The 21593-nt window shown below is 38.0% G+C and overlaps 1 protein-coding gene across 2 annotated transcripts in view; it reads left to right on the forward strand.

The window, feature by feature from the left end:
• The window catches only part of mtcl1 (microtubule crosslinking factor 1), a 71073-nt gene that overhangs the window by 35881 nt on the left and 13599 nt on the right, over positions 1 to 21593 (forward strand). The window contains exons 6-14 of one of the 2 annotated variants that reach the window (XM_014993390.2): positions 2276 to 2416; positions 6132 to 6227; positions 6646 to 6867; positions 9565 to 9729; positions 12232 to 12399; positions 15332 to 15607; positions 17996 to 18337; positions 19420 to 19502; positions 20733 to 21157. In XM_014993390.2, coding sequence (XP_014848876.2) covers positions 2276 to 2416; positions 6132 to 6227; positions 6646 to 6867; positions 9565 to 9729; positions 12232 to 12399; positions 15332 to 15607; positions 17996 to 18337; positions 19420 to 19502; positions 20733 to 21157 — 1918 coding nt within the window. The remainder of the gene's footprint in view (positions 1 to 2275; positions 2417 to 6131; positions 6228 to 6645; positions 6868 to 9564; positions 9730 to 12231; positions 12400 to 15331; positions 15608 to 17995; positions 18338 to 19419; positions 19503 to 20732; positions 21158 to 21593) is intronic. The other variant, XM_088015059.1, reaches the window with a different exon arrangement.

A 21593-nucleotide genomic window follows, 5' to 3' on the forward strand; every position in this document is an offset into this window, starting at 1 on the left:
TTTTAGCTGAATAAAGAAATGGTTACAACTTATTTTAACCATGAAAAAAACTGCTAAGTCTTCACTTGGACTTATAATCTGGGATTTCAGTTTCAAATGAATTTGTATGTCATGCAATCAGGGGTGAAAGTTAAAAGGTGCAAATATTTTGAGTAAATAATTAATCTTATCCCTTGTGGATTACTGCAAAAACCTTGTAGTTATGGTAATAGTACGAATAGAGCATAAGTGCTCAACATCTTCCAAGTTCACGAGTTTTTATTTAATTCTACCTACAATAAATGAGCTAAAGACTGCAGCACAGAGAGAAATGTACACATTCTCCCATTAAAGAGCAGGTTTGATTTATTAGCCTTGGGTGTTTGTGGCTCTTTCTCACTTGCTCATAAAGATCTGTTGATGTTTGCTGTTTGATTACATGAATCCAACTCAAACTGAACTCTGTTTTAAAGTCATTTCAGTTTGAACTTCACTGGAATAAATTAAACTGAGTCTTCTCCATTTCTTCCAGCTTTGCTTCAACTAAGGCAAATAACATTAGCTTGTTTACACATCTTAAAAGTTTAACAAGAATGTTTAAGAGCAGAGTCACCTACTTTTCATAACTTTAACTTTTTTGTGACTTCGCGTCAAAGTAAATATGATGAAAATTTGTAGAGTACTTTTTTTTTTTTTCACTTTTTGGAATAGATGCTCAGAAATTTAAGTGCAATATCTGTACTGATGTTTCCTGCTGTGTGATATAAAAAACTTTTAAGTTTAAACGGAGGCTTAAACATTTCAGTTAAAACGACCAGATTCAAATGCAAAATAACTTCCTCTACTATAACTACCCTAAAAATATTTATATTTGGAATAGCAGCTACACCCTCTTCTGTTTGAATCCTATTTGTTGTTTTTGTCATAAAACCTTCACTTAATCTGCCAGTATTTGAAACAAATCCTAAGATAAAAAAATCAAGCTAATTTGCTGATTTTTGAGCACTGAATATGTTGTGTTTGTCTTGGAAAACTTTATAGCCAGAGGATAATTATTAATGTTCAAGCTTCAAAAAGTGCAGCTTTCCTTTTTCAAATTAAAATTTCAAGGGATTTTTTTAGAGGAACATTATGAGTATTTATTCCTTTGGTGAATGTTGTTGTTTTTTTTTTTTTTGCTAACTTTGTTAGCTTGCAACCATTAGTACATTTTTAGCACAGTTTCAAGGCATGCAACTAATGAATTCCTGCTTAAAACTTTAAAAAAGAGGAATCATTAGGACTTTATATTTATATATTATTTTATTTTTTCCTTTGTCCCATGCTTTTTTGTCTTAGCAAACTAAGCTAGTTAGCTGGTAACCATTAGCACATGCTACTAAGTCTCAAGGTATGTAATTTTACAATAAAATTGATTAGGAATTCATATATATTTTATACTTTTAATATTTCTTTCTGTTGATCAATGCTTTTTGTCTTGGGAAGCTTTAACTTTTATTGTTATCTCATAATCATTAGCACATGCTAGCACAGTTAATACGTTAAGAGGTTCTATAGCTTGTAACTTGTTTCTGCTCAAAAATATCAACTAAAACCCCTATGAATTTTTCAATGCTACCTTCTCTTGATATAATTTGCTTCATACAGACTTTTAGACGCTTTCCTTAGACTTTTGCTTCTATGGCACACATGACTGTGCGCTGACATGTGTTGGAAAAACCATTAGCGTGCTAGCTCTCGCTCTGCAATTTTCCGTGGTATTTCTCAGCTGTTGGTTTGGACTCATGTATCCCCCATTGCATGCGCTTCATAACAAGTGTTTTGCATTCTTTTCCCCCCGGTTCCCTCTCTTTGTTCCTCTTTGTGTTCCCATCAGATGTTTCAGCCCATGATTTTGTTCATCCTCATTCTCGTTCTCTTCTCATCTCTCTCATACGGCGTCATCTTTAAGTTGGTTTTCCTTTTTGCGCTTTTCTTCGTACTCTAGTCTGACCGTTTTCCACACCGTTTAGTCCGTTAGTTGATTTTTTATTTTTTTTTATTTGCGTCCCCTCTCCTGCTTATATTCTTTATCATTTTATTTATTTTTATTTTAATTTCCCCCTCCTGCTTGCTTTCTTTCCTTGGTCCCTTACCCTATTTGGTGTCTTTTGTCTATTTTGTCCACAATCCACTTCACACATGTCCCCCCCACCTCTCATCACGACCACGGCCATCCCTTGTACCCGTTGCCCACCCTTCTACCCCTTTACCACGGCCACCACCCCTTTACCCTCCCTTCCCATGTCACTCACAGTCCGTTCAGAGGGATGAGCTGGAGTGGCGTCTAGGACAGGAGCGAGGCGTGGAGCCCCAGAGCCAGGTTGGGGGCCCGGCCCAGAGCAGGGGAGCCACGGGACTCCCCATGTACCACAGACCCCTGGCTTTAAGAATAGAGGTCAGTGCCTCCTCCCTCCTCTATATCTCCACTTCACCACCAGTTTAGGCCCTCTGCCAGGTCTTAACACATGGATCTGAACAGGTTTTGAGACGGATGCTGTTTTAGTTTAATTGCTCCCTCAACTAAAATGATTCAAAGCAAAATGGGACTTAAAGTTTTCACCTTAGAGTGAGCAGCCGTCTAATGAAGCTCCACAGGGTTTAATGAATTTTTAAGTAGAATTTGAAAACAATCTGAAGCTTTTAATGCTGAGCATACACTGTAAAAAAAAAAAAGTATCTAATTTACGGTAAAATACCAGCAGCTGCGGATGCCAGAATGTTACTGTTCTGGTAAAATCCGTGTTTATACATTAAAATTCTGGCAACCACAGCTGCTGGTATTTTACCATATTTATATGTTAAAATTCTGTTCCTCTCCATGTATATGTATTGTTAATGTAAGTACAATCTATTTTCTCCAAAAACATGGATTAAAAATATTAATAATATATGTTTTAGTTAAATAAGATGGAGATTCTGTGAGGGAGGAAAATCTTTGTGAGGTTTGTAGATTAATAAAAATTATGAAAATTTATTTTTTTGTAATTTTCCGTCAGCTAGCTGCTGGTATTTTACAGTTTTACTAATTCCCCAGAGGGAAATTAGTTTGCAGTAGGCATCAAAATACACAAACGTAAAAAAATCACATTTATTTTGTTAGTGCACTTATAGATACTAAGAATATAAAATATACATTTCAGAAAATCTAGAACGTGGTCTGGATACAGTTGAAGCCAGGAGATAAAGCTCAACAATGGCTGTAGAAATGAAAGAAACCCCTAATTCGCTGATTTCTATCTTAGTCATCCTAAAGTGATGATCAGATGGAAGAAAATCGAACTCTCTAGACTGGATGTTAAAAATCAGTTTAGCTCTCACACGCTGGGCGTATATTTGTTGGAGCTGGGCTTTCTTCACTCCAGTTATCTTGTTTGCCACATTACTGAGTCTCATCAGCCTATTTTTACTAGACAAGGGACGGAAACCAAACCAAGCCGTTAAAACGCCAGCGGACTCATTCAAGACACTTGCTGCCAGTCGCCTCAAGAGCAGCGCCAGGCCAACATGTCAACCCCATTTCTAAGCTAACGGACATTAGCACCATTTGTAATTAGCTTACATAATACAGGGTTTCCCCCAAAAGTGATCTAAACCCGGTGGTACAGGTGCTAGAGAAGTCCACCAGTTGCCCCACTGTGTTTTTGTGTTAAAAATGTTAAAAGTTAACAGGAGCTGGTAAAACTAAAATAGCTCAAATGTTTCGTATTAAACATTTAGGAATACTGTTATTTATTATTAGTAGTTCCTTATTTCGCCTTTTCATGCTTTTCTAGTTTCACTTCTTGAATTTTTAGATGTGGGAAATGATGTTTTATATCGACTACGAGCCACTTCGTGCAAACGTTTTGCACCCACTTTGAAAGCCAGTGATTTAAAATACTTATTTACAATCCACCTCCAGTTTACTGTGAAGAAGTCAGTAATCTAGACTTTGAAAATAAACATATTTTTATAAATCTACTAGCCCAAACAGGGATCTGAATCACAAACAGCAGAAATAGTTTATGTATGTGATTTATAAATTCTTAAATTGAGAAATATGTAATAAATTACGCTTGCAGTTAGCATATTTTTATGACTTTTAATCGTTATAGTACTTGAAAATATTTACTTAACTGGTATGCAGCGGTTTATTACATGGATACAAACCTGTTGAGCGTAAAATAGGAGTTGAAATGGGTGTCCAAATTGACCCAAAACTATTATTATTGTTATTATTATTATTAGCAAATATTATAGCCTCTCAGACATGTTTTGTGTAATTTTTATAGTGTGATCAGTTTTGGTCTAATTTAGATTTTGCTTTTTGTTTGTATAGGGTGAAATTCAGTTAGCTTTCTTATAAAACCTTAAAAATGTCCCTGAAATTTATCGCATTTGACATTCAAGCAACAATCATTTGACTATAAACACAATCTCACCTCTATGGAGGATGTTCCTGTCAAAAAAGTGTATGTACAAGTAAATGTGTACAGAAAAAAACTTCAAATATGCCAAATCAAATATATAATATGGATTGTATGTTTTGTTTGTGAAGGAAATTATAAAGAAAAACACGTTGGCTTCTGCATACATTTTCATGTTTTTTGACAGCTATTTTTCTCCATACATTCCCGTCACATTTACTAATGTCACACCCCCATAGCTACTGATGGTTTGATTTTAATCTCTTTTATTTGTTTGTTTTTCCCCGTACATTTCATACACGCAGTGATAGTTTGGATTACAGTCGTTCTGCTGCCGGTTTTTCGTCCTTCAAGGCGTCAGCAGCTAAAATCTGCTGTTGAAGTGACTGTTAGAGGCATCAGAGCTGAGTCTGCACACATTTCACCCGAAGCGAGGCGATGCCCCCTGGCGCCGGTCCACTGCTGAACAGACTCACTTTCCAGACTCAACTGATTAAACTAAGCATTTAAATACACGTTTTGCACCTTAAATATCATGTATCTCTTGTTTTTAGCGACCTGGCTCTATACGCTGAGGCCATTCATAATCACCGGCTGATGTTTGTGTTTATAGAGTTACGTAATGCTGGCAGTGGTGATGCGGCACATTGCTGCTGTAGTCACAGATACAGCACATTCGTGTGGACTTTTTGTTCATCTCCTATGTTTTCAGCAGCAGCCTAATCTGTGGGGTGAAATAAATGAATGGGTGAATGGGAAAGCAGCTTGGATATGGCAGGATTAGCACCGCGCAGTCAGCATGTGTGATTTGCATTTCATTTGACATTGGGCTGACAGAGAGGTGATGCCGGGTCAGGACAAACCGAGGAGCTCAACTTACGACGGAGCAAACTGAAGAGGTGCAGAGATGGAAATCAAAACATTAATTAATTAACATTAACATTAATTCTGTGGGTTAAATTTAGCTATGTGGTTATCAGTTTTTAACATTAATGATCATATCCATATTCATAAAAATACGTAAAAGCAAATAAGAGATGTTCTTGCTGAAGCTGCATTATTCAACCTGCAACATTGATTAGAAATACATTTATGTGCATCTAAAAAAAGAAAATTGCATAAGAAAATACTTTCATATATGGGTTACAGCTAATTAACGCTTAATTAATTTTCCAAAAAGAAAGAGAAAATTTTAAACCACATATTTTTGAAAAAAAAAAATTGCAAATTTCTAAAAAAAAAAAAGAAAATTCTCAAAAATTTCTGAAATTAAATTCTCAAAAATTAAATTGTTTTTTGTTGTTGTTTTTTTTGTATAATCTAAAATTTTTCTGAAAAACTGACATTTGGGTTTTGATTACCTACACGCCATATTCATCAGAATTGACAGAAGAATTGGCTGAAATAAGCTACTCTCTGTGTAATGCCACCAAATATTAGCTTTAAATGTTCAGTGGTATTTTAATTAACTGAGATGCACGTCTTTAAAAACAACACAGTACCAAATACTTTAGTAAAGCTAATTGAAGCATCTTAAACAAGTTATCTGACAAGTTCAACTGGTGGTTTCTTTTGCAGTGAATAAACAAACAACAACAAATAAAATCAGCAGAAAAATCCTCATTTTACCACAACTTGGATTGTGGTAAAACCTTTGCATGGATCTTAATAAAAGTTTTTCTTTTTGTGCTGTTGTGGGTTCAGCATCGGGACACGGCGGCTGCTGAGGTTCAGTTTCGTCTGGATCACGAACGACGGATGAGAGGAGGACCAGAGGAGCCTGGCAGCAACCTGCCTCAGGTACGTCGTGACATCACAGCAGAGATTTGGACCTTAGTTGGACAAAGCAAGGCTTTAAGGAAGACTTCATTCCACTTTGTGCAGGTTGAGCTTTTTGCACGTAAATAATAAACACTTTAATGTGCAGGAGAGGAATTAATTATTAAATTTGGTGAAACTGCTTTTTTTCTACGATACTCACTGTTTTACTGAGCCAGTAAAGGCTTTTGAATTTAGTTTGCATGGTTTTATTTGGTGGTGCAGTTGTCTAAATATTTTTTTAATATTTAAATGACATTTAGCACAGCTGTTGAAACCCATAAATTGAGGCTATTAGTGCTTAGTTGAAGAATCAAATGCAGATAGGTATATGTGTTTATATTCTAATCACGATTTTAGCTTAATAATCTGTACAAATCGACATGTTTTTCTGTGGCAGGGGGAGCAGCGTTTACGCCTGGAGACGCAGCGTGAAGGTCTGGAGCTTCAGGGCCTCCAGAGCCACGAGGCGCCCTGGGCTCAGGAGCGAGCGCTGCTGCAGCAAGAGGTGCGCCTGTTCAGACGCAACACCATCATCTTCTACATGAAGCTCAGGGGAATCCTGCTGCACTGGAGGCTCGGCTGCAAGGGCGACTCTGGAGACGAGACCGCCGCTCCCGACGTGAGTCACGCAGCTGCCGCTCTCAAAAATACAAACAAAGACGGTTATCTGTCTGCTGCAGGTTTCAGACTATTTACCTTAATGATCAATCAACTGAGTGAATTTCATGGTGCTTAAATTTGGTGTTTTCCAGGTTTGGAAAGTGCTTGATTTTTGTATATAGTTCTTGAAAGTACTTGATATTCAAACTTCACAGTTTTGAGATAAAGTGCAATCTCACCCTTGATTAAAAGCCTAAATTTGGAAAGCATAGTTTACAACTGAAACCAGATATTTTCATACACTTTATAAAAAGACACTGACTTTGTTACTTTAGGACGTGTTTCTTGATTTCAGTGCAGATTTTTTCTAAAGTCTGTCAGATTGCAGGTTATTAAAACCAAAGCAGTAAAGACGATAAAAACCGAGCTTCTCATCCTGAGTCGTTTGGAGTGGTGGAGATATTTTGTCTCCACAGGGACTCGTGTACCTGCAGGTCTGACAGCCGAGTGGCTCCCAGGCTTGATTGAGTCTCTCATTTACTGTTTGACTTGTCGATTCTGCAGTCGATGTTCCACTTCTGCTCGTTATCCTCCCTGGTTTCTGGTTGATTGGAGCCGCAATCTTTGAGATTCATGTTGTGTTTCATTTTGCTTTTTGTTCAGAGGATTTCCTGGAGATCACAGCCTTCAGCAAAGTTTGACCTTTGCTGTTTAAATCTCTGTTGATGGAAAACCGAGTGCTGTAATTAATACTGCAGCATTGATTTAATGATCTTAAGGAATGTATGTGTTGAGGATTTTGACCTCTGTTGCTGGATTTTCTTAACTGACCACTGCAGGGCTTCGGTCAGAAAGCACGCTGGTCATCAGGTGCTTAAATAGGTTTCCTGAAGAATTATGTCAACGGTGCACATAAATTGAAGCAGTTTCTGAAAACACAGAAATAATAAATAAAGGTTTAAAATTAATTTAGCAAAAAATGTAAATATAACAATTCACAAGCAAGTAAAAAACATCGGCATTAATTCCCTCTGCGATAAGGGCTGTTTAAATTTAAATGATGCAAAACTTGGAACCAATCTAGCTCTAACTGGTCAAAGCTCAAAAACTAACGGTTAAATGCTAGATAGTTTTAATAAAAATCAACCGCATTAAGAATAAAACAGACATTAACAAAACTATAGAAACATACCAGCAGCTAAACGACTGTGTCAGTAGTGATAATTAGCATCCATCTATTCATGTCACATGACTGATACCTCTACTCACATCATCAATGACTGTGGCACCGGGCTCAACAGTAAACAGAAAACAGATCAGCTGACGAACGTCAAGAAGAAGAAAATAGACGGAACAAACCTCCTTCAAAATAAAAGGAAGCACTTCAAAATAAAAGCATATATATGAGACATTGAACTACTTGAAGAATTCCTTGAACAGGTTAGGGTAGGCTTAAACAAAACATGTCCATTACATTTTTCTGGACAAAATCAGTTTTAGATATGAAATTTTAGTCTGGTCAGTTCTGCCCATCTTGAGCTGTTTTAGGACGTCTTGTCACTTTAAATCCAAATAAGTTGCTGCTGGCCATGACCCAAGTCAATGTTCACACTCACACGTGAAAATGGCTGCTAACAGATGTGCAATTATATAGACGCACATCTTTGAAAAGCAGAAGTAGAGCCTCCTGCACAACCAACAAGAATGCAGCAAGTAATTTTCCTTTCAAGCAGCCACTGTATAGCGGTGAAACTAGCTGACCACACAAGCTGGAGATCAATTTGAGTTGCTAGGTAACAGTGTGGGCTTCACTGGGGTTGCTAGGTAACGAGGGAGTGCCCAGTCTATTATGACTCAACAATCTGTAGGTTTTTGAATCAGCTTATTTTTTAGATACTAAAACAGCTGGATGTTTTTTTCTTTTAGTCACTTTGGTTGTTTTTAGAAGCCCAATTGGAAGTGTTAACATGAAAAAATTTGAATTTTGCATAATAGGTTGCCTTTAGCAAATTAAAATCTTCTTAAAATGAAAAAGTTAGATACAACACAAAGTACTTGTCTTTTATCAACAAGTTTTTTTTCTTTTTAATTTAGCTTTTTGCTTCACTTATGGGAAAAATGTCTTGTTAAAAGTGAGATAATCTACCAATGGAACTCGTACTTTTATTTATTCAATATTAAGGAATTATTGACTTAAAACAACAAGCTCCTCTGAAAATTACTTTTGTTAGTTTTGTTTTATTTCAAGTGTACTAAGACATCTAGAAACTAGATCAAAAATACTTGGTAAGATTTAGTGTCCATGTCTTAAATTTGACTTGCTGAAACCAGCAGATCCCCTTTATAAGCTTTTATAAGCTATAACTGCCATGTAGAGAGTGGCCTGTTTGAGTTTTATTTTTTATCTGAAATGCATGAATTACTGTACAGTTTCAGAAAGTATTGCTTTCCTTCCCAGTTTAATTCCTGCCAGATTTACTCCACCTAAGTCCACGTGTGTGTGTGTGTGTGTGTGTGTGTGTGTGTGTGTGTGTGTAATTGTCCAGAATATGAATCATGTGTGTTTTCCTCCAGACTCAACAGTGGCTGCCTGTCTTCTTCTTCACTGTAAATGTTCGGAAAAGCTGCCAATCTGTGGCAGGAAGTGTTGCTACGAAAACAGAACAGAGTGCATGAATCAGAGCGCGGTTGTTCCTGACTCGCTCATCTGTTCCAGTTGGAGAAGCTGGAGGGTTTCCCAGAGATGGGAGTGACGGCGGAGCCGACGGAGGCAGAACGAGACGACAGGCCGAGTTTAGCACAAACGCCGGGGGACGTCCCTGAAGCTGGACCCGCCGTCCCTCTGCTGCCCCCTGACCAGCACCTGCAGCACCAGAGACAGGTACCGACCCGCTTACAGCTGCTACGCTCACGTTTTATATCACTGGACATTAAATATATAGTTCCCATGGGACGTCACACATCTATGAACTTTGTCTTTTACTTTATTTCAAACAAATAACAGTAACGTACATTGGGGTCTTTAACACAATGACAAATATCACAATATTATAATAAAAATAAAGAATAACCACATTGACAGTGTTGGAGTTAAGGTCTTGCAACCTTCAAAGTAGAATGAATAAAGTAAAAAACTGAAGTTAAATAAATACATACATAAATTGGTCAATTAAAACAAAGTATAACTTTTCATCTATACTATTTTCTTAACAAAAAGAGTCAAAAATACATTCAAATACAAATAATAAAGGGTTTGCTGCAGCAAAAGAGAAATAAAAGTAAAACATATAACACAGGGATCTGCTTATGAGATAAAGTTAAAACTTTGTAACTGACAGCCTTCTTTGCAGGCAGTTGCTATGACAACAATAAACAAGCTACAAGCTTAGAATTACTTTCAACTCCTTTCTAACTTATAAACAATAAAACTACATAGAACATATTACTCGATTACAGTTTTTGAGTACTCTACCCACCTCTGGTAGCACTAAGATAAATATCAGTGATATTTACTATATTTACAGCTGAACTAGCAAAGTTAGTTTAGCTAACGTAGCTTATAGCTGCAAGCTAAAATGGACATGTGGTGCAACAGATTTTTCAAAGGGTTTGGTTTGACTCAGTTCATTGTGAAAGAGAACCACACCTGCTGAAAATGTAACAAATGTTACAACTTCGTCCCAAATTGAACTGAATCTTCTGCTCTGTTGTCAAAACACTCCAACATTACAAACCCATGTTTTCTTGTTACAAATTAGAAAAAGCTTAACTGCAGAGTTCAATCTGTGTTAAAGTCACAAAATTTAAATGAGATATTCAGCTCAGATGAAGTTAAACAGACACTGTGGTGAAACTGGGTCGGATTAAGCCAATTTAGAAACATGGCTGCACTTAATCCTGAAAATTTAACTTGTTCTGAAATGTAAATGTCATCCTTTCATCTGAAATTGGTGAATCAATGGTTTTTGTGCTCTCCAGTTGTACTTTATTCTCTATGTAAAAATAATATTCGGATGCTTCTGGTTACAGCTCTCTGGCACAATAAGCAGAGTCTGACCCACTTAGCTGGTTAGAAGCACCAGATTTGTTGAATAAACCCAGTTTTCTGCTCTTATTGAGACCAAAATCAAATCCTGGAGCCTCAGTTAAATGTGATGTTTAAAGAAGCCGACGTGTTTTCAGGATTCTGTCCGTATTCAGCTCTCTTAGAGATCTGCTTTTAGGTCCCAGTCCCCCACTTTACCTGTCTGTAACGTAAAACCTGTACATGTAGGCAGTCTGGATGCATTATTAATCATCCTGAAGTGCTTAACTTTGTAAAAGCTTTTGATTTTTTTCCTCTTCACATCATGAAGAGGATTTTTCCTGAGATCTGACTTCATGGTCCTGTGGGTAGTTTTCCATTTCACCTGTACAATGTTCTGTTGGGTAACTACAGTATGTGCAAGCTGTAGTATGTTGCACCAACTGTTGTACATTCACAGATTTTTCTGGAGGAGCATTTTTTATGGAGCATTTATGAAGTCTTAGGAATAAAACATGTCTTGCGAAGCTGAAATGCAATGCTGGTTGATGTGCTATTAGTTGGAGTTTGGAAAACTGCCAATCCAGGAGAGCCATTCATTCTCATTCATTTGAAAGAAGTTGTCTTGACTTGCTGCTTGAAGCAGCCAATCTCCTGTTATTCCCCCAGTCTGCTCCTCCAGACTAGTGGCTGCAGCAATTAGCAAACACCTGGTGGAACTGCAGATCTGCTGAGCTCATTATATGAGCTGATTCTCAGTCCAACCCTCCTATGAAAGGTTTCAAACGGCTTAATGGAGGAGCATTGTTGTAAGACGAAAGTGTCAAAAAGAGCAGGAGCTTCTTAAAGAGACAGAGGCCTAATTTCAAGGCGTCAGATTTCTTTTAAATCATGTTTGATGTATTTTATAACAACTGAAAGAAAACAGTTTCTTGATTGTGCTATAAAACGGCTGGAAAATACAAACTACCAGCCATTTAAATTTAGCCTTCACTTTGTTATTGGTCTTAAACTTTCACGGCAGTTTCAGGCCTTCCTGCACCTGAGCTCATTTTAAATTTTTCTGAAAAGGCTGACAGAGCCAGCAGCCCTGTAGTGACACCTCCAGGTGATAACTGGTTTCCCAGGAACTGAGTGCTCTTCACAGGAGGACCACCACAAGCGAAACCCTCCGCTGAGCCAAGCTGCTCCGTTCTAATAAATCATATTTCAGCTGTTATTACAGTGTAACTCTGAGATTTCAAAGGATTTCTGGCATTATTTTGTGCCCTTCTGTGTCTAATATTTATGCAGCTTTCCTGTGAGAAATGTTGCTGTTTTATTTTTAAAATAATGAAAGTGTTGGTTGTCTGTTTGCAGTTTGGTGAGAACAGGCGAGTGCTGCAGGCCCTGCGATCGCTCCTGGAGGAGTTTCGAGACGAGCTGAGGGAGGAGCAGATGAGGCGGTGCCAACTGCAGCAAGCATACGCCAACGACAAGGCCGCCTGGGAGGTCAAGTGGACAGAGATGAAGTGCCAGGCCGCCCAGGTACAGATGGCGTCTCACTGCCCACCTTTACAGGAGCTCAGCAATCTGGTGGAAAAAAGCTGCTCTTTCAGTAAACAGTTAGAGGACAGAAAACATGTTGCCTCTTCCAGGCGTGACGGCCAAATCTGAACTCGCTGCATGTGTTAGCCATTCTAGGCTGCAATGAAATTATTAAAAATAAACCTAATTTTGATTTAAATATTGTTGCTGAGGACATTTTGCATTTAAGATAAAAAAAACCTTGATATGCTCTATCTACAACTCCTCAAGTGCTAATTTTAGCTTCACTCAACTATAAAAAAATTAATTTTATTAGTAAATGATAACATTGTTTTGAGACTAATTTCAAGTAATGTAATGGTCCACAAGTGCACATTTTCAATAAACTTTAAATTCTAATTAACATTTATCACTGGAACTGGAAGACATTTTAAATATCCAAAATAAATAAACGAAACAACAGTAACCACAGATAAAATTAATTATAAAGTATTCTAAATTTATAAATTATAAAGTTGTTTGCTGCACCAGAATGAAGACCGGTTTTTATAGGAAGAGAGAGAGAAATGATAAATCATGCAAATGGAAATTAATGAGCTTGTGTATCTTGCGGTTAATTGATTGGCCTACACCCAATTCAAATTCTGTCAAAAAATAAAAATAAATCTTCTATGATGCTCCTTTTGCTATCCAATTATTAATTGGTTAATCCGAAAACAATGATCAAGCATACTCTAAAGAAAAGCTATGTTATTGCGTTTTAGGTGATAAAGTCTATTTTCTTATTTGGTTTAAATTTGCTAACCGAACTTCCTGGAGTTCCGCTCAGGTTGCTAGGTAACGGGCTTGACTTCTCTGGGGTTGCTAGGTAACCGGCTTGCTGATTTACATTCCGCAGGTATTTTTTAAATGGCTGGTTGTTGTTTTTTAAGTTCTTGGACTGTTTTTAAAAGCAGTTGAGGCCCAAATACAAAAACCATCCAAAAAGTGAATTTTGCGTAATTGGTTGGGAAAGAAAAGCCCAGAAAGGACTGAAGCCACATTAAATCGATCTGGCAACTCGACCTCCTGTAGAGTTGCAGCTCACAGTCAGCTGGAGGACATGTTCTCCATCGGGCCGAAGCGTTCAGCGATCCAATCTGAAGCTCGCCGTGTCAGAGCGGAGCCTCTTCTAAGCTTTATCTGATTAAAAAACAGGAAAATGCAGCTTTTGGAACCAATTAGGAGGTTTCAGCTATAGGAAGAAGATTATCTTTTTAACTCTCGCGCTTCTAATCCACGCGGCTCTTACACAGTTCAATCCCCCCACAGTGCAGAGGTTGCTGAGGGCTGCTCTGAGAACTAATGTGCTTAGTTTCATCTGATAATGTCGGGTCGCTCGCTCCGGGCTGCTTCGTTCTGATTAAGCTGTTGGAAATGTTCTTTTTACCCATCATGATTATGCAGCTCAGCAGAAGGGAAGGGAAATGAAAATCGGCCCTCACCTGTGTGCTTAGATGTGAACATAAGGTCCAGTTTGACCTCTGGCTTGTTTGAAAAGCCTCACAGAGTTTTATAGCTGCAGCATAAACAGGGCAAACAGTTGTGAAAGTTATGCAAGCGGACTTGAGACGCTCCTCACATCGCAGAAACCCTTCGTTCTGGTTTGTACTGTTCTGCTGGCGGATCAAAGCTTCTCTGAAGATCACAAAAATACGAGAAGTTGCACCCTTCTTTTTGTTCTGCAGCTTCGAAGATTTCTGCAGGACCTTTGAGTCCTTCATTCAGCATTTCTCTTTCTCAGGAGAAGTCAGATTATAAGACAAATTCAGGAGAACAGTGTTTGTGTTTTGTCTGAAATGAACAAAGTAACAGAGGCGCCCAGTCACAACCCAACAGACTGTATGTTGGTTGTTTTAATCTAAAACCTGTTGTGCATTTTTCCCCTGGAACAGATTAAGACCAGCTTTTAGCATGAACAAAAGCAGAAAGAAAATAACAAAAAGCAAACATAACTTACATCACGTGTTGGAACGGTTCACAGGGCTTCTGCACATGTACAAATATATTTATAAAAACAAAAATCTCCGCCACATCATTTAAAGAATATTATTGTACACACAGGATCAGTTTCAGAAACATTTTCATCCACATGAATCCATACAAATCTGCCTCAGAGAGTGGTTTTAATATGCCTCACCCATAGGGGGCAGTGTAGTGTGAAGCTAAAACCTGTCAGCCAATCAGATTGCTTCAAAGCAACCACGACTTTTAACCACTAAACATATTTCATATAGTATTAGAAATGCTTTAAAATATGCAAATAAACATTCCTTTTAGAAATTAGAAAATATTTCTATTGCATAAAATGTAACAACATACCACATTCTCACCTGAGGACTTCTGGAGTGAGCATATTTAAAGTCAAAGATTTTTTTAATCTTTAATGCGAACTATATGTATGTTTTTTATACAGTTTTGACTTAATGACTGCTCTGAATATGTGGTTCTTTCAGCAAATTCCCTTTTTTGAGTCTCCAATTACTGATTAATCAATTATTGGTTGATTATTTCAATAATCGGTTAATCATGAATAATCCAGTTAGTCCCATTAATCAATTCACTAATAGTTAAAATTAGATTATTATTATTTTTTTTACAGAATTTGAATCGGATTAAGCTAAAATCCTTATATAACATATGGCATAGCTTTGGCTTAATTCCAGCTCAGAATATGTTGTTTCAGCAAAATTGCCTTTTTTTGAGTCAGTTAATGATTAATCAACTACTAAATTGTTTGACGATTATTTAAGTTATCGATTAATCACTATTAATCATTTCAGTCCTAGTTTTAGTCTTCACTCTGAACAAAACAGCAACATTCTCAGTTCTTTAACCACACATCTTCCTGCCTCAGGTTTACCCCAGTTGTCTGTGTGTTTGGTCTGAGCAGCTGGAGGAGGAGGCAGGTGAAAAGGTGCGAGGTGAAGCTCAGGGAGGCGAAGAGGAGGCTCCTGGAGGAGAGGCGGAGTGGGCCCTGACCAAGGAGCGCGAGGAGCACCGGCGCCTGCTGGCCCAGAGCCACAGCGAGTCTCTGGACCTGCGCTGGAGGCTGCAGCACGGAGAGAAGAGGTGGAGCCGCGAGAAGGCGGAGCTCCAGGAGCGCTTCGACCGGGAGCGCCAGGAGTGGGACGGCAGCATGAGGGAACTCCGCCGGAAGTTGGACCGGGTGAGTGGGACTGGGACCGACCCAGTTCTGGACCGAAGTTTAACCAAGTGAGAGAAACATCTGGAATTTAAGAGAGAACTCTGTATCTTACTGTAAAAGATGCTGTTCAGCTGGTCCAGTAAGTTCAGGAAGATCCTCCAGGCGCCATGGCAACGGGATTATTCAGACATAAAGATGGTTAAAGAGCTAACCACATTCACTCAGCATCCATCTATCTGTTTATCCATCCATCCATGTATCCATCCATCCATCTGTTTATCCATGCATCCATCCATCTGTTTATCCATCCATCCATTTGTTTATCCATTCATCCATCTGTTTATGCATCCATCCATCTGTTTATCCATCCATGCATCCATCCATCCATCCATCCATCCATCCATCTGTTTATCCATCCATCCATCCATCCATCCATCCATCCATCCATCCATCCATCCATCCATCCATCCATCCATCCATCTGTTTATCCATCCATCTATCCATCTGTTTATCCATCCATCTGTTTATCCATCCATCCATCTATCCATCCATCCATCCATCCATCTATCCATCCATCTGTTTATCCATCCATCCATCTATCCATCTGTTTATCCATCCATCTATCCATCTGTTTATCCATCCATCCATTTATCCATCTGTTTATCCATCCATCCATCCATCCATCCATCCTTCCATCCATTCATCCATCCATACATCCATCCATCCATCCATTCTTCCATCCATACATCCTTCCATCCATTCATCCATCCTACTCCTCATTATTAAAAAAATAATTTGACATGAAAAGTCTGAGGGACTCTGAACTTATGACCTTATATTAATCAAAACATCTCAGAGAGATTTTTAAAATGAAGATGATGAAATATAGAAATATTTTCAAGTCTTAAGGATGAAACTAAATCGAATCTTGAAGTCTTTGACTTTCTCTCAGCTGATCACAAATGATTGTATTAATCTGAGAGAAGCAAAGACAAAGCTCTCAGATTGAATATCATCCCTGCTGTGGTTAAAGCAGCTTCCGAGTGTCACTGAATAATGGATTTACTTTTTCCCTCCGTTTCACCGGATGCTTCGCTCTCCGTTTTGTGGCTGCTGCTCAAAGCAAAAAGCAGCAGATCGAGCATCATTACCATGATAGCACTGTGAGACTATTATCATATAAAGCAGGGAAGAGGAACACAGCTCTCTTAACACGGCTACAAAAAGATGCTGAGGCACCACTGAATATAGATATGAAGCAGTAAAGGCAGATACATTATTCAGCAATGTGCTAGTAAAGGTAGCCTAAAGATACTAAAATAATTGGCTCTTCTTTCTTCACCGAAAGGATAACTGAGGGACTCTTATTACATCAATAAATAAAAAAAAATGGAGTCTATTCATTTAAAGCATCAATAGTTGTATTTATGTGGCCACAGCCCATGGTGTTAATTTAAAGCAGCTATAGGTGGCGCCATTTTATTATCTCTCTCGTAGAGAGAGATAATAAAAAATCGACAGGGCAGCCAGTGGAAAAAATGACGGGAAATAAATGTTAATTAGAGCTTTCACACATAACATGTGTTTGGGTTTTAACTGTAAATATCCGAATACAAACTGAAAGATGACAAACCAGAACATATTATTATTAATAATATAACATTTTTATGTAACAAAATAAAACTTCAAACTAGAAATTTCAAATTTCAAGTTTTAAATTATTGCCATAATTTATTTCTTTAATGCAGTCATAAATAATCCAGATTTTAAATTGATTAAGCTTGAGGGTTTAAAGGATTTCAAAGCCCACCTGATGCCTCACTGTAGGGCTGCACAATACATCGCAAAATACATCACCATCGCAGTATTAGAGTGTGCAACATTCACATGGCAAAGAAAGAGGACGATTAATTGGATTAATCTCAATTAATCAAGTGTTTGTTTTTAATTAATGAGCCAAACAGATTATATAGATTTGGAACATGGTAATTTTTCTAGGAGAAACATTTGCATAAACTTAGCACTGAAGTGATTAATCAGATTAATCATGATTAATTGATTATTGAAATACTTTTCAACTTCTTTAGTAATCGATTAATCGTTAACTCTAATATACCGACTCAAAAAACACACATTTTTTTCTAATTTTAAAAATGAATGTAATTATTTATTTGTGTCTTTTAATGCATTTCTAATAGTGTATAAAAGGTTGAAATGAAAAATATGCAGATTGTACCTTTTTTTATTCAATATCATCAGAATAATCAAAGATTAATCGATTAGAATAATCAATAGTTAATTCCAGCAAAAACTGGCGGTGCTTCTCCATCTTTAAACTTTTCTTCATGGAGAATCCAGAGAGGCTAAGGTGAGTTGTCTTGATGTGTTTGTTTACCTTTAATCGTTCAGATGCAAAGGGAACTGAACAGCAAACGAGGCGAAGGCCCCGACGTCAAAGATGGCAGCTCAGCCCACAGAGGAGTGTTTTCACCTCAGGAAAGCCCGAGCAGCGTCCCGCGCTCCCCTCACGCTCCTCCGTCCCCCTGTTCCTCTACTCCAGTGCCTGCGCCCCCCACGCGCTCCCACTCAGACTCTGAGGCGTTGCTGGGAGAGAAGGGGGCCGCCGTGAGGCTGAAGGGCCCGACGGAGAACCTGTTCCTGGATGCTCTGTCTCTGGACCCCCTGAGTGGCCTGGAGGTCCCACCGCCCTGCCGGCTGGAGAGCGAGAAGAGGTTCCCCTGCATGAACGAGGTTAGCGTGTTAGCATGTTAACTGAAGCTAACGTACAGTTACATAAAGATATTACCCCATCCCTCACAAGATGATGTTCATAAAGGTGGCCAGTAGTGGGGCACATACACTATATATACATATATATATATATATAATATATGAAATTAAAATTAATATGCGGCATGTTTACCCCTATATTTAATAAGTTGTTTCTGTTTTTATTTCCAGTTCCAATAGATTATCACATTTAAATTATTATTTCATAAATTATTTTTGTAATTTGTATAAAAATTTATTTGTTTTTTAAACATATTTAAATTTTATAAATTAAAAATTTTACTGGGTTTTGCATAAATACATATATACATAAATAAATGTTTTTTTAATATATATTTTAAAATTGAATTAATTTATTGATTGGGTTTTACATGTCTTGATTCAAGAAGATAACTGTGGATAAATAATTTTATTCATGATTTCAGTTGTGTTTGTTTTCCATTTCCATTTTATTTAATGTTTTTGAACGTTGTGTTTTATTTTGGATATTTAAAATGTTTTCCAGTTGCAGTGTGGTGTGTGTTTTTTTTACAAAACCAAAGTTTATTAGTCTTCCAAGCTAATAAACATAGTTTATTAAGTTACATCTAACACATTAAAACGACAATATCTTTATCGCAATAACTACTGTCACAATAACAAAATTTGTTATTAAGACAATTATAGTTCCACTTTGGCCACCCACTGTTTAGTAACAAAAATCCAGCTTTTATGCCTGCTCAGTTAACATCAATTCTCTGTGTTATTTGGTAATAAAAAGCAGGGTTTGTTGCTGTGAAAAGATTTTCTAGACCAAATAAAGTAAAGAAAATATCCAAAAGGTTAGGAAATTGTCTGCATTTTACTAAGATAACAAAACTAACCACTTTGTTCATTAACATAATGCTCGTCTAAATTGTTACTGAGCATAACAAAAATCACAACATAATTTTTTTGTTTAAGTTTCTAATACAATATGGCCGCAGAATAGCTTCAGCTCTGGGATTCTGGCCGATGTTTGCCTCCCCTGCTGTGTGTAAACAGAGTTACATCTGTTGTTTCAGGCTCTCAATGAGATTTCAGAGGGGGACGGCGCTCCTGGATACCCAGAAGAAGAGGAGATGAGGGAAGGTGGAAGTCTCCTCAGGTATGAGTTAAACCCCATTCAGCCTGACTAGTTGTCGTTTCCAGGCTTTTGCTGCATTTCTCTCACTCCTTCGTACACGACGGCCCCTTGGGACACTTTGCATTGATTCTGTTTGCTTTTACTAAAAGTGACACGCAGCTTGTCCCTGGTGGCTTTTATTTGGGTTTTTCTTTTTAAGCAGGATAGAGATCCACGCTGCTGTGATTATAAATAATTCAGCCAAGTTTGAAATATTAAGAAGGTTTCATTTGGTTTTCAAGAAAAGAAAGAAAGAAAGAATGAAATGTGTTAGGATTACTTATCATCCTGAGTGGGGATCGAAAGGAGACAAGTTCATGTATTTTCAGGAATGTATGAAATGTTTTGTCATGTCTATAAAACGAGCCGTTTCAAAAGCCTTCGGAATCTAATGTCACAAATCTCACCTTGTAACCAAGAGAAGCCAGCCCGTTACCTAGCAACCCAAACAGAACTCCACTCGTCACCTAGCAACCCAAGTGGAGTTCCAGAACATTTGGTCATAATAATAATAATAATAATAATTAATAATAGATTTTATTTATAATGCCGTTTGTATCTTTAGATCCCAAAGGGCAAAAAACATAACAAGGAATTATAATGAATAGAAATAATTAATAAAATGAATAAATAAAAGCGATTAAAACGAATTTCTAAGAAAATGCTTCTGCTTTTCAAAGATGTAGCGTTTAATTGCGAGTCTCTTTGCAGCCATTTTTACGTGAGTGTAAATGTTAAGTTGGGGATCGTGGCCAGAAGCAACTTACATTAATTTAAAGCGACAAAAGACCCTAAAGCAGATGAAAGGAGATCAAAATAGGCATAACTGAGCAGACTAAAATCTTATTGTCTGAATGAGTTTACCCAAAATCATGTTTTGAATAGTCTACAGCCCAGGGGTGTCCAAAGTGTGGCCTGGGGGGGACATTTGTGGCCCCTGAACTGATCATCAACTGGCCATGTGTGGCCCCTAGCCTCAGTTCAAGAATGATACAAATTTATTTCCCTGGCACAGGTGTTTACAAAATTATTACAGACAACGTTAAAATAGAAAAGTACAGCGTAGTAGAATTACTAGTGAAAGTAAATTTTTTTCAAATTAGTTACTCATGTAAATGTAATTAAGTAAATTTAACTAGTTCCTACCCATCTGTGTTGGTTTATTACTTGCTCATGGTTTAATTTACTGTTTTTGATGTGTTTTATGTTCAGAGCCAAGTCTGTTTGCTCCATGAGCGACTTCCAGCGGCTGATGGACAGCTCGCCGTTCCTCCCCGACAAGTCACGCCCCGGCGGCCCCGACCGAGACGACGTCACGCCGCCGCTCTCTCCAGACGACCTCAAGTACATCGAGGAGTTCAGCAACAAGGGCTGGGGCTTCCCCGGCCCGCGGTCGGTTCTGGAGGGGGAGGCCGGCTCCGACCCGTTTCCACCGGCCTCCTGGTTTCTGACCACCAGCGCCACCCTGACCACCAGCACCCTGAGCAGCCCCGAGCACTGCCACAAGTCCCCGCTCCGGGGCCCCGGGGCCGGGGTCGGAGTGGAGCACTACGGGGTTCCCATCCTCCACAGTCCGACCCGAGCAGGGGCAGCGGACCGAACCGCCACCCAGGACCAGGATCTGCTTTATTCCAAAGGTAAAGGCTGCAACTAATGATTGTTTTAGTTATCAATTACTCTGACCTATGTAACTAGTATAGAAATATTTTTTACTAGAGGTGCACTGATTAATTAATTAAAATAGATTATTTCAACAGCTGATTCATCATGATTAATCTGATTTCGGCCCTACTTGATAGGAGATTTTCTTTTTACAGAATTTGAACCGAGTTAAATTAAAATTATGCCACTTAAGGCTGTTTTTTATTTTAAATTCATAATTTATATATATATATTTTTAAGAGGTTAGGTTAATTACTGCTCTGATTGTGTTCTTTCAACAGAAGCCTCTGTATACTTCAGTGACTAAGATAAGATAAAATGGTCTGCTATTAGTTCAACATGTGGAATATTTAAACTGGACTGGACAGGAGTAACAGAAATAAAGACAAACAGCAAGATAATAAGATATTT

This window comes from Poecilia mexicana, unplaced genomic scaffold (assembly GCF_051168715.1).
Source record: "Poecilia mexicana isolate PSO_F unplaced genomic scaffold, ASM5116871v1 scaffold_17, whole genome shotgun sequence".
NCBI lineage: Eukaryota > Metazoa > Chordata > Actinopteri > Cyprinodontiformes > Poeciliidae > Poecilia > Poecilia mexicana.